The sequence below is a fragment of the Hevea brasiliensis genome, unplaced genomic scaffold (genome assembly GCF_030052815.1).
Source record: "Hevea brasiliensis isolate MT/VB/25A 57/8 unplaced genomic scaffold, ASM3005281v1 Scaf445, whole genome shotgun sequence".
NCBI classification, from domain to species: Eukaryota; Viridiplantae; Streptophyta; class Magnoliopsida; order Malpighiales; family Euphorbiaceae; genus Hevea; species Hevea brasiliensis.
This window is the reverse complement of record NW_026614968.1, coordinates 53,691-66,758: the sequence shown is the minus strand read 5'-3', so window position 1 is coordinate 66,758 and position 13,068 is coordinate 53,691. Positions and strand designations below refer to the sequence as shown.

At 31.2% G+C, this 13,068-nt stretch overlaps 1 protein-coding gene, 1 long non-coding RNA gene and 1 pseudogene across 2 annotated transcripts; all 3 read right to left on the bottom strand.

The window, feature by feature from the left end:
* Positions 1-676: 676 nt before the first annotated feature.
* Positions 677-7,121, bottom strand: LOC131177403 (uncharacterized). The gene is made up of 2 exons (XR_009146905.1): positions 6,210-7,121; positions 677-1,017 (listed from the first exon to the last, which is right to left on the bottom strand). It is a non-coding gene; the product is annotated as an uncharacterized LOC131177403 (long non-coding RNA).
* A 205-nt stretch (positions 7,122-7,326) lies between these two features.
* LOC110643013 (pro-hevein) lies at positions 7,327-8,584 on the bottom strand. The gene is given in 3 exon segments (NM_001405319.1): positions 7,327-7,895; positions 7,997-8,271; positions 8,273-8,584. Coding segments are annotated over 3 exon segments (624 nt in total). The 5' UTR covers positions 8,406-8,584; the 3' UTR covers positions 7,327-7,679.
* A 1,363-nt stretch (positions 8,585-9,947) lies between these two features.
* On the bottom strand, positions 9,948-10,932 carry LOC131168925 (pathogenesis-related protein PR-4-like; annotated as a pseudogene).
* Positions 10,933-13,068: the final 2,136 nt, after the last annotated feature.

Here is a 13,068-nt window from a genome sequence, read left to right as displayed (position 1 = left end):
AAAATTCAAGGTTAAAGGTTTGTCATTTTCACGTTTACTTTATTCCTGAGTTCAAGCTTAATTTTTTTTTTTGAAAATTTTTTAGGTTCAAAAAAATTATATATATTAAATTTCTCACACTATAATAAGAAATATTATACTATTCATCCCCAATGTAAATCCATCATTTTAAAATGCCTTTACAAGTGAAATAATATGACTAATTTTGATCTAAATTATAATGAATAAGAATTTTTTAAAACTTTTAATAATACTTCTGAATTACTTATAGTTCAACTAACATGATGTTGGCTAGTTCTAAGTTTAGAATAGATGAGTCATTCAGCCCACAAGGAAGCAACAATTGAAGTAACATCTGAAGAAAACAAATACAATTGAAAATATTTTATTAAAACAAGTTGTAATTATATATTGATTTACTTGAATTTTTTTTTAAGAAGCAAGAGATTTATTAATAGGATTGAAATAGAAAATTATAAAGGGGAAAATCCACCATTAGAAGACCTCAGACCAATAGGTTCAACCCCATACACTCGCCTATAAACTAACTTCTAATGGTGATGAAAAAATTCATAAAAAAACAAGGATACTAAACCATTCCAGCAAAGACAATGCACCAAAATCCAGGACACAAGAAACAGAACAGCAAAATGTAGGGGATACAACATCAAAGCCAAAAAAACACAGCAATATACACTAAAACTAAAAGAAAGCTACAAAATCCTCAGAATGAACCAGCCCTTGTTTAGCTAGAGAATCAGCCAATGAATTCGCTTCCCTCAGTACATGAAGAAATTCAACATTAGGCAACACCAACAGACTAGAAGCTAGAGAGTTAACAGCGCTTGACAATTGCCAAGGTGAATCATTTAGGTTATTGACCCAAGACAAAGCCACATGAGACTTAAGACTCCACAATGATGCGATCGATATTACAGCAAAGATGACGCGAAGATAGAAGAAACTCCAAGGCTTTGCATGTTGCTCTAAATTCTGCACCATTTGAGTCATCTATACCTGTAAAGTAAGAGAAAATGCAGAGAAATTGACCCATTATCCCTAAGCATTCCACCATGTATTACTAGGATTCCCTTGAGCTGAACCGTTAACATTCCACTCTATATAGGATGGAGGAGGGCTTAAACATAATATTGATGGTCTGATGTGATGTGGATAAGACCAACTCCCAATGGATTGTGATGAGACTAATAAATCAGTAGCAGACGAAAAAGAATAAGAGAGCAAAGATTCTCAAATGACCATTCTTTTTTGTTAAAGATACTATCATTTCTACTATGCCACATAGATCAATCAGTGACATAAAACAAGCAAACCCAAACTTTAGTATGAAATTCCCCTCGTGAAAGGTTTTTCCATTCAGCAAATAATATAGCTACAGAGTTTGGTAGGCAGAGAGAGACGCCCCATGCACCAATTGAGGATCCAAGACCATATCTTCCACGAAAAATTACAGAGGAGAAATAAATGAGGAACTATTTCATCATATTCATCACATCTTGGGCAAACATTAAGGTCAGAACTTATATCAAATTGATGGAAAACAACCAGCCCCTTGTGCAGATTCTATCATCTTGACAAGCGAGCCACTTCAATGGACACTTGAATTTGTATAAAGAATATGGAAATAGAGACTTCAATAATCCTTCTTTTATTCGCTATTTAGGAAAATATTCACAATTATTTGAAAAAAAAAAAGAAATTTTCATATTATAAAAGTCTATGGAGCTGTTATTAAAAACATATACCTTTTTAATAGATTTTTATTATTTGATTATTTTTATAAAATAATAATAATTATTTTTATTATTTTTGAGATAAAGACTCAGTTGAGTTGAGTTGAGTTGAGTAGATCTGCGGGGAAGACCGACCTAAAATTGTGTTGGAATGGGTCCAAATTGGTTAGCTTTAATTGGATTTGGAGGATAGACCCTTGCCTTATACAATAAAAGGCTCATAATAATAAGCAAGTGTTGGAAGTAGAGTCCAGTTGGTTTTTACGCTAAATACACAATTAAGCCCCTTCATATTTTATTTTGTTCAACTGAATACATAACTTTTATTTTATGTTCAATGAAACCTTTGAGCAATAAAATAATATAACAATTAATTACTGGACAAAAATAATTTTTGCAATTTTAATAAAATGTTATGAAAAATAAACCTTAGAAAAGCGCAAACGATATGAAAAATAAAAGAAAAATGAATGGGGAAGGGGAAGTAAATCAATCAGTAGAACCACAAGGAGTTTGGAGAAACCCTTCAAAGGGGAGTAAGAGATTGAATATGCCACCAAGGCTCGACCTGCGAAGCTTTTCAACAAAACATTAGCAGGAATTGTGAGGAGATTGAGATCTTCGAGGATGAGGCATCTGTTGCGACTAGGCTGGGATAACTTGCAAAGAAGTTGCATGGAGAAATCAATACGAAAACGGTTTGGTTTCTCTTCTTTTTAGGCTTTTTGATAAAATTTGATAAAATTAGTATTCTCAAATTTAGGGGAAAATTTTGATTAAATTTCACCTATCATCCCTTAACTTTAAGAATTATTTCATTAATATTTTTGAATTTTAATTTGCATCAGAAAAATACATAAACTTCAATTTAATATTATTCAAAGTCCCGCATGCCATTTTCCGACTTCCAACCAAATGCTAACATGGACATGCCTACATGAAATAAAAAATAAATAAATAAAAGTCTCTTTCCACCATGTGGCATTTTAATAATTAAAAAAATATTTTTTTCTCTTTCCTGCCCTTTCTCTTTTCTCTTTTTGACATCAAACCTTCATTTTCTCTTCCCTAATGGCCGAATCCCTTTTCTTTTCTTTTCAACCGAATCCCTTTTCTTTTCTTTTCAATCTCATCTCATCCATGACTCCATGCTACCTCAAATCTCTTAAAATCTCATCCTTGATAGGTGTTGACTCCTTTGCCTTTAGCCACACTCTCCTCTATCCTCACAAATCCAACTCTCCCATTTTCAGCTTCCCTCACGTCATTTTTTGCTCTGCCTATAACTTGCCTTTTCACTCTTTCCTTATAACCTTAGTCATTCTTCACCTATGCTTTGCATTCTTTCATGCCTTTTCATAGCCTTCATTTTGCTTAATCTCTTGAAGCGTTTCAAATCCTCGCCCTCACATATCGTGCTTTGCCTGTTGTGAAGGAAGGTTCTTGAATCTTCACATCCACAGAATCAGCCTCTCTCACCTCTGTTTCTCAAAGTCTCATACTTGTTCTTCCACTCACTAGTCGCCCTCCCTCTGCCTTTCTTTTAGTTCTTTAGTAATTGAATTTTGTGTTCATCTGAGTTGAAATTTAGTTAATTGATTTATATTCTAATCAATTTTGTTAATTGGACTGAAATTCAGCCTCCCTCCACCTTTCTCATCTCATTCTCTAGCTCTTCATCTCACTTAGAACTCATGCAGTTCAATTCTTCATTGGTTGATATTTTGTCTCATCCTTTTCACTTGGTTTGTTATCTGCATGAAATTTGTTAACTGGTTTTTGTGGGATTGAAATAATTTTGTTAATTTAGGTTTGTTCTGTGGGATGGATTAAATTTGTTGGCATGGATTGATTAATTTTGCTAAATTTGATTGTGATTGATATTGTTACATATTGTAATGAATGATGATTTATATTGCATCTAGGTTAAATCTTTTTTTTTTTAATTTTTATTTCTGTATGCAAATGGGTTTGCTTGAAACACGTGTGATTTTGTTTTGTTGTTGATTTGGTTAATATGATGGAATGATTCTAGGTTTTGGGTGTTGCATAAAGGGATAGCAAGGTTTGAGAGAAAAGAGGTGTAGGACAGATTTTTTTTTTAATTATTATTATTAAAATGCCATGTGGCTGAGAGAGAATCTTTTTTATATTTTTTATTTCACATAGGCATGTCCATGACGGTAGCTGCCATCGAAAAGTAACATGAGAGACTTGGGATTGTATTAAATTAAAATTTGAGTATTTTTGTGATACAAATTGAAATTTAAAGACATTACTGAAGCAACCCTCAAAATTAAAGGACGATGAGTGTTTAGCCAAAAAATTTTTAGAGACATTAATAAAATTAGTCACTAAAATTATAATTTTTAATAAATTTAAATATAAAAATTACTGAAATTTTATTTTTTTTTTATAAAATTGCTTATCATATCAATTTAATAAAAAAAAAATTTAAATGAAGAGGGCCAGGGCCCCTCACTATGGGTGTGAATCCGCCCTGCGTAAGCTAAATGGTTCAGATAATAATTAATATATATAATTATAATTTTTTATCATAAAAATAATTAATTTTAAATAAAAAACTCTAACTCAAAATATCTACACTTTAAAAATATTAAAAAAAAAAGAAAGATAATATCAAATTAGCCTGATTGAGCGCACGGACCAGACTTTTTGCCATCCCTATTAGAGGCTTGAGTTAACTCATAATTTCTGGGTCTTTTACATTTTTATTGCTCTTTGGAAATAATTAACATTATTGGGATCTTTTATGATTACTTATTGTATTTTAAGTCTTAATTAATTTTTTTTTTATCAGTGCCCAAGAAAACCTATAACAAATTATAAAAGCTGGATGTACGGTGTATCTTTGGTTAGACAGCCATATGTCTATCCAAAGATATCGTCTGTCAGCACGAGGCCATCGGGCACGAGTCCCATCACAGCTTGTAAAGCCAGAAATAAAAGTAGGCATATAGATCGTTGAACAATCATACGGACATATATTGTCGGTTCATGATTTTCTCGGTGGCGATCGCTATCTGTAGTCCCTAATTGGTACACCAATTTATTCAACTAAATAAATAAGTCTAGGTATACTATGGGCAATTAAATATTTTTAATTAATTTAGCACTATTCACAATTACTATTTTCTAGTACTGTTCATTGGTACCATAAATTTCATATTAATAGGACATTAGTCCTAATTTACATATTCATATTATTTTTAATATTAAATTTTCCTTATGAGTATTTTAATTATCCTATATAGCATTTTTCCCATGAACCTTTCTTTAGGCTCATGTTAATGTGTTATCTTTATCTAGGAATTTGACTAGGTTGGGATGTCTATTTAGTCACAATTCCTTCATAACAATTGCTCCTCTATGTTTAAACTTGAATTTCAGTTTTTGAATCACTGAGTTTGGGGTTATAGAACTCAAGTTATGGTCAAAATACCAAAGGAATAGTATTTTGGGACATATTCTGGGTTGTCAGTTTCAGTGACCCAACTTGTGCTAACAATTTGAATTTGTTAAAGGCAAAACTGGGTTAAGTGGTCTTCATGAAAAGTATAGCCCTATGTCTAAACTTTCCATGGGCAAAATTTTAGGTCATTTGGACCAGTATAGAGAGAGTTATGACCAAATGAACACGCACTGTTCATTTGGTCATTTTCTGGGTTGGCAGTTTCACTGACCCAACTTGTGCTAACAATTTGAATTTGTTAAAGGCAAAACTGGGTTAAGTGGTCTTCATAAAAAGTGTAGCCCTATGTCTAAACTTTCCATGGGTAAAATTTTAGGTCATTTGGACCAGTATAGAGAGAGTTATGACCAAATGAACACGTACTGTTCATTTGGTCATTTTCTGGGTTAGGTGCAGGGAAATCCGAATTTGGGTAGTATTTAGCTCAAGTTTTGGACAGAATTTGGGCATGGTTTCGTCATGGAAAATGAGCTATTTTGGGTCTAGTTTCACCTTCAATTGGCCTCATACCAATTGGGGTCACACAATTTTATTTATGGCCTAAAATGTACACTGCCCTCAACAAACACAACCTGCAGAAAATTAACACTTTCAAAACTCAATCTCCTCCAACTTCCTTACTTCAATTTGCATGCAATACACTTCTATAAGCAACAATCTCATCCCAATAGGTCAATTTCAACATTTTACACAAAGTCCTCAACATTTACACAAACCCTAGTTTTCAAAGTTTCAAATTTACACAAACACTACACAATCAAACACCCAAACATTTCAACTAATTACACATTCTCATGGAACCATTTTTCATCACTTAAAAGCAATAAACTTCAAGTTCCATGGCTGCCAAAAATTCAAGGGTTCTTTCCTCTAGATTTTCTTTTTGTTTTAATGGTATTTATGCTTAGCTAAACATGCTTTTCATGTTTAATAAAGAGAAGAAGAGGGATTAGTGCACTAACCTCTTGTGACCCACTTCAAACTTTAATCTTTCTTCTTCTTATGGGTATCTAAAGCTTCCTTATGGTGTGGGCTAAATTTTTTGTGAAGGGGTCTATGGGTTTTGGGGAGGAGAAAGCTTGGAAAATCAAGCTTTAAGAAGAATAAAAATGGAGGGAGAGAGCTCCCATGGTGGACGGTTTCCAAGAGAGGGAGAGAGAGAGAAGAGGGAAGAAGAAGATGGAAGCTTGGGGTTGGTGGGGTTTGTCTTCTTGTGTCTATTTATATACATTTTTTTTTTGAATTTTCCTAAGCCTTTTCTTTTCTTTTCTTTTCTTTTCTTTTCCTTTCTTTTCTTTTCTTTTCTTTTCTCTTCTCATTTTCCTAATCTATTTCATAAATTTTAATTAATGTTAATTATTTTATTCTCAATTTTTTTTTATTTTGACATTTAGGTCAAAATTCACCTTTGGGGGTGAAATGACCAAAATGCCCTTAGTAGTGCATATTGGGTTATTTTTATTATTTTTGTATCAATTTATAAATTCTCTAAACTTTAATTTATTTTTTTCTCTACATTTTTTCTATATTTTCTTAACATTTATCTTTTCAATTTATGCCTCCTCACTATAGTCTAGGTGTAGTTCCAGACATTTTGACTGTTCGAACAGACATTAGTCGTCGGAACAGTAAAATGTACAGACTACCTACGGTGAGGGCGTTACATAAATAATAAAAATTAGAATTAATATATTCAACTAAGAAGAATTACTATTTTGTACATTTATTACTATGGATGCCTTCTTTCCTTGGCCAGGGCAAAGAAGGGTTTTGATTTAATTTATAAATCAATTAAATTTATTTATAAACAAAAAATTTTAAGTAGAGTAATATTTGATTTGATTTTAAAATTTTAAAAATTACTTAAAATAAATAAAAAAAAACTTATAAATTAGGTATCCTTTGTCTTTTACTCTAAAATTATTATTTAATTAAATAAAATTTATATTATTTTAATAATTTTTAAAATATCAACACTGCACTCATTTTAAAGTTAAACTAAACACTCTTATTAAAAGAATAACTTATAAATAAAAAGAAAAAAAATTTAAGATTATTCAACATAAGACTATTATGCAAACAAAACTTTTATTATATAAAAAAAAATATAAACATTAAATATTTTTTTCACTCATAACAAGCCACTCAACCTTGAACTCACAATCGTAACTCAAATACACACAACTTAGAAGAGAAGGAAAACAATGGATATCTCACTAAAGAGATAGCCGATCTTCCCAATAATCTTCACCAATACCTTACAGAGCTGGCTCAAATGCCATTATTTCCAACAACAAACTCTTTCAACAACTCATAACATTTCACAAGTTTTTATAGTGGCCAACGAAGTATTAATTGGCCTTGTTGTTGCTTATTGCTTGAGAAGCTTAGTTACTACGATTGGACTTAAACATACATCCAATCCAATGTTATTAATTAATTACTGATGATTTCATAACGGAGAATAGAGGATTGAAGGAATCTCCACAATCAACAAATTGGTAGTTCACTGTAAGATGACCTCGTTCATATCCTTTCCCATCTGTGTCCAGTTGACGGAAAACATTCACGTCCAAATCTAGTCCTCCATTACTACACTGATCCACAATCCTCACTGTCGTTTTAGCTCCAGTCCCTGTATTTGTCACCTACATATAGAATTAGATCCATATTAACATTGCGAAATTAAGGTTAATTAAGCTAATTATTCGGAGGAGACAAAGGTGAAAAACCATTATGATTTTCTTACACTCAAGCACTTTCCACAGGAGGGTTGGCCGTGTGCTCCGACGGGACCGCAGAATGCAGTCCAGCCATACTTGCTCCGCCATGAATATGGCTTGTTAGCATCCCATGTAGAGCAATATGCACTTGCGGCATTCAAGTCCCATCCATGATCCTGTGAATTATACAAATGGTACGTCGCAAGAACGTTGGAAGCACTTCCACCACCAACACCTTCGCCGCTGTCTTTGCAATTGCTTTGGCAGTTATGATCAGGTGAACAATATTCATCAGTGGAGCCACCACCCCCACTGGCTACAACATAGGTTATTGGGGCAGAGCTTGCCACCTGCTTGCCGACCACATTGCTCAGCAATTGCAACACCTGTTAAACATAATAAAACAACTATAAATATATTCATAACTCTTCCCATTTCTTCCCAATTCTTGATTTTCTGGTATGCAAATGATGTGATGATGAGCTAAGCTCACTTGGCTTTATTTATAGCAGAGAGACTTGATCATGTAATTACCATAATACCCTGATGGATTAAAGATGATTAGGACAAGGAGGAAGTGAAAGTGGACTGAATGGTGGTGAGATTTGGAGCGTTGATGAGATTGGAAAGTAGATCGTGTGATAGCTGATTAGGGTGGAAAGTTTCAAAGGGATGATGTGAAGCGGCTTCATGGGTGTGCTTTGAATCGAGTCGTTGTTCGAAGATGAACACTGACACATTAGGTGGCTCCCACTCCATCCCCAATATAGAGCATAGGGCCAGGTTTTATTTATTTTTCACCCTTCATTTATTTTTCTCATTTCTGTTATTTTAGACATTAATTTCCTTAGCCATGCATTAAGCATTTAAACATCCAATTAACGCAAGGGTTAACTCGATCTTATCTCTATCTTATCATCAAGATATAAAATTTATTTCCTTCAAAAAAAAAGATATAAAATTTATATTAAATTATATAACAAGATTTTTCTTATTTATAAAATATAAATTATTTTCACTGAGTCGATAAATTTGACTTAATATATTATGTAAAAGTAACACGACTTTAAAGAAAAATAACAAATTCTTCTTATTCATTTCCTCACTCTCAGAAAATTTAAAAAATAAAAATTGTCATTTGACTTCATATATGTTTCCATGGTGATTTCCAGTGGCAGGCAACAACCAAGAGGGCTAAATAAAAACTCATTAGAAATACCCTCTTGCCTCAACCATCATGGAATCAGTGCAAATCCAGAAACCTGCTTAGGATATCAGCCACCAGGAACAACACCAGTCCAGCCTTTAGGAGGCGGGGGAGTTGAAAATTGCTCTAATTGATTGGCTAAAATTCTGTTTGTTTGTGTCGTGGAAAATATTTTTTTTTTTCACATTTTTTGTGTTTGGAATATTAAAAAAATAATTAACAAAAAATATTTTAGTCAAAGAGAAATTAAATTATTTTTAAGAAAAATGACTTTCTTTTTTAAGAGAGAACTTAAAAGAGCAAATCATTTTCTTAACTTTGATAATTTTATTAAAATATAAAAATATTATTCATATATAATATGAACACGTACCATTAATTAATGTTAAAATTAAATAATAAAAAATATTTTTATGAAAATTATTTTTTATATACAAATTATTCTCTGTGAAATAAACAGAGGCAAAATATGTGAAAATATTTTAAAAAAAAATTAGTTGGATATTTATTTAATTGGGTTGACATGAAAATTATTTTGAAAAATAATAAAGAAAATATTAATCTATTATATTTGACACATAAACTAAATAATATATATATATTCTATGATTACTTAGTTTCATACATAATGTAATTATTTTATTATAAAAAATAAAGTAATTTTACATAAATTTATTTTATTAGATTTTTTTTCGTAAAATTTTTAATTACAAAAATTTTATTAATTAAAAATAAAATAAAATTTCCTCTAGGATAATAATTTCCATATATTTTATATAATTATCTTTATTTTCACTCTAGAACTTGAGATTACAATCAGCAAGTTTTCTTATTCTGGAAATTAACATTCAGTTGCTTATTAGTTAATTCAATCACCACAATCCACAAATTGGTAGTTCACAATAAGGTAGCCTTGAGCATAGCCTTTTCCATCGGTGTCTATCTGCGGGAAAGCACCTTCGTCTAAGTCCAAACCTCCATTGCTGCACTGATCAACAATTTTCACCGTCACATTATCTCCTGTTCCAGTATTGGTCACCTGAACGCATCATGTGCAAACAAGAATTAATTTTAGTAAATACAACTGGCAGAATTTTATAAATTAATGAAAATTGATGAGTTCTCTTTCACACACACACACACACACACACACACACACACACATATATATATATATATATTTCTTACACTTAAGCACTTGCCGCAAGCAGCTTGTCCTTGAGGTCCGGCCGGTCCACAGAAGGCCGTCCATCCGTACTTCTGGCGTCATTCGAGAGGCTTACTTGCATCCCATGTTGCGCAGTAAGCACTTACAGCATTCAAGTCCCATCCATTTTGTTCGGGATTGTAGAAATGATAGGTTGCTCTCACATTGGAAGCACTCTGGGAATTGGCTTTAGCTATGAGAAAGACTAGGAAAGCCATGCACAAGGTTACACTTACCTTCCTCATGGTTATGTGTTTTGGTTTTGTGAAGAACATTGGTGCAAGAATGGTTGAATTTATGGGAAAATGTCGGTTGGAAACTTGGAAAATTATGGCATTTGAACTTAGACCGGAGACCTTGAATATCAGGAGTCAATTCATAGGGCTTTATCCAGACCCAGCAAAACAAGTAGAGAGAAAGAGCTCTATTGATTGATGCATTAATTGTACATCAGTAGATCACGGCATGTTCGAGCTACTAGAAAAAGAGATTTGGGTTTTCTCCTTTTGTAATTAATGATTACAGTTCACCATCTTTGACAAAGTGAGTCCATTATTCAACATTCAAATCTGCAAATTAGAATTTTATAACAGAAATTAATTACTCATATTTTTCAAGCAATAGTTAATTATTTTGATAATCATCACCAGAGCTAAAAATAATCAAAATAAATTCTTATAACAACGCAATTGTAATTAAATCTTAATTTAAACTTATTAGAATTGGCTATATAAATCATTTTTTGTCATTTAATCTGTTAAATATTAAACCCATATCAATATCTAAAACTTGTGAATTTTTTCATTTTCACTCATTTTCCTTTTAATTTATTACATTTCCGTTTATCTGTTTTACCCTATCACATGAACATGTAATTTACACTTCATATGTAATTATATATTATGAATTATTTTTCCAAGCATAAATAGAAGAAAATTAATTTAATCTCTATTTTTGTTTTTATCTAAAATTCATACAGAGTACTGAGATTATTATATATTAATTTATTTTAATACGAATACATACAAATAATTGAGGTGCTTACATATATATAACTGACCAATTCAATATTGCAATGCCTTTAAATAATGTATATTTTCAATGTGAGACATTTAATCTAATTCATTTCCTCTTACTTTTTCTTAAGTGCAATTACATGATTGTCACTTAATAATTGATTTGTATTTAACTCAATATAAATATAATTATATAGTTTTATAGACCATTGGAACTCATAACTCAATTGAAATTCTGATACCATATAAAAATTCAGAGGTAATTCATTTTAATATAAATAAATATATATATATATATATATATATGACTTTTAATATAAATATATATATAAATGACTCAACTGTTTACATATTAAAATTATTAACCAATTTACTGTAATAAGCCAACCTTCTATTGCTTTTCTTTCCTGAAAAAGAATTTTAACCGCATGCCTTTGTTTTGCCTTCCTGTCTTTTGCTTGAGGCTAGGGATGGAATGGGTCGGGTTTTTGTGGGTACCAGATCCAATCAAACTCTACTAGGATAAGTTTGGATATTATATAATCGAGTTTGGGATTAGTTCGAATTTGAGAAATAATACCCATGACGTAGGGGTGGCCACGATTCGGTTTGAGCGAGGCAGAATCGGGCCATCAGTCAAAGCAGGACCGAAACCGTCAAAACCGGAACCGACTTCAAACCCGAAAGCGTCCTTTTACGGTTTGGTTCAGTTCATAATTTTTAGAAACCGTGAACCGTGGTTCGAATCGATTGAACCGTGATTCGACCGGACAAACAAACGATTTAAATTCAAAAAAATTCAATAAATACTTCCCTCTACTCCTAATTCATTTATATATATATATATATATATATATATATATATATATATATATATATATATATATATATATATATATATAATTCTCTACACAATTATTCTCTATATTCTCTTTAATTCTTAATACTCTTTCAATTTCTCAAATTTTCTAAATAATTATTTTCTACACTCCTTTTAATTCTCAGTACTTTCACAATTTCCCTACTTTATTATTTTTATGCTCACTGAAATTTTTAATATTATCTCAATTACTCTGTTATTATTTTATATCTTCAATAAAATTTTCAATACCCTCTATTTTAATTTTTTTTCTTTTATGTTTTTTTAATTATCAATTATCATATAATTTTTTTAAAAATGGCAAGTAATACTCAATTTAACTCAATTCAACTAAGCTTTTATCCCAAAAATTTATTGGGATCGGCTATATGGATTCTCTTTCTCCACTCTAAACGATTTTGGGTTAAATCCTCGGAAATGTGTAATGTTTCTAGGTTATGTTGTACTATTCTCCTCCAAGTCAGTTTAGGTCTATCTATTATTTTCTTTCTATCCTCAACCAAATATGCTCTACTTGTCTAATTGGAGCTTTCCTATGTCTATACTTCACATGATCAAACCACCACAATCTCCCTTTTCTCAACTTATAACTGAAAATTTTGATTCCTCTAAATCCTAAAGGGATACATAGGCAAAATTAAGTTCATGCACATTTTTCTAATTTTTTTTTAAAATTAATTTTATCTCTAATTTTTTAATAAGTTCAAGTCTTTGCTTATTAAATTTTTCTTAAAAATAAGTTATTTTATTTTGATTGAAAGATTTTTAAGAAAAATTAAAATATTTTT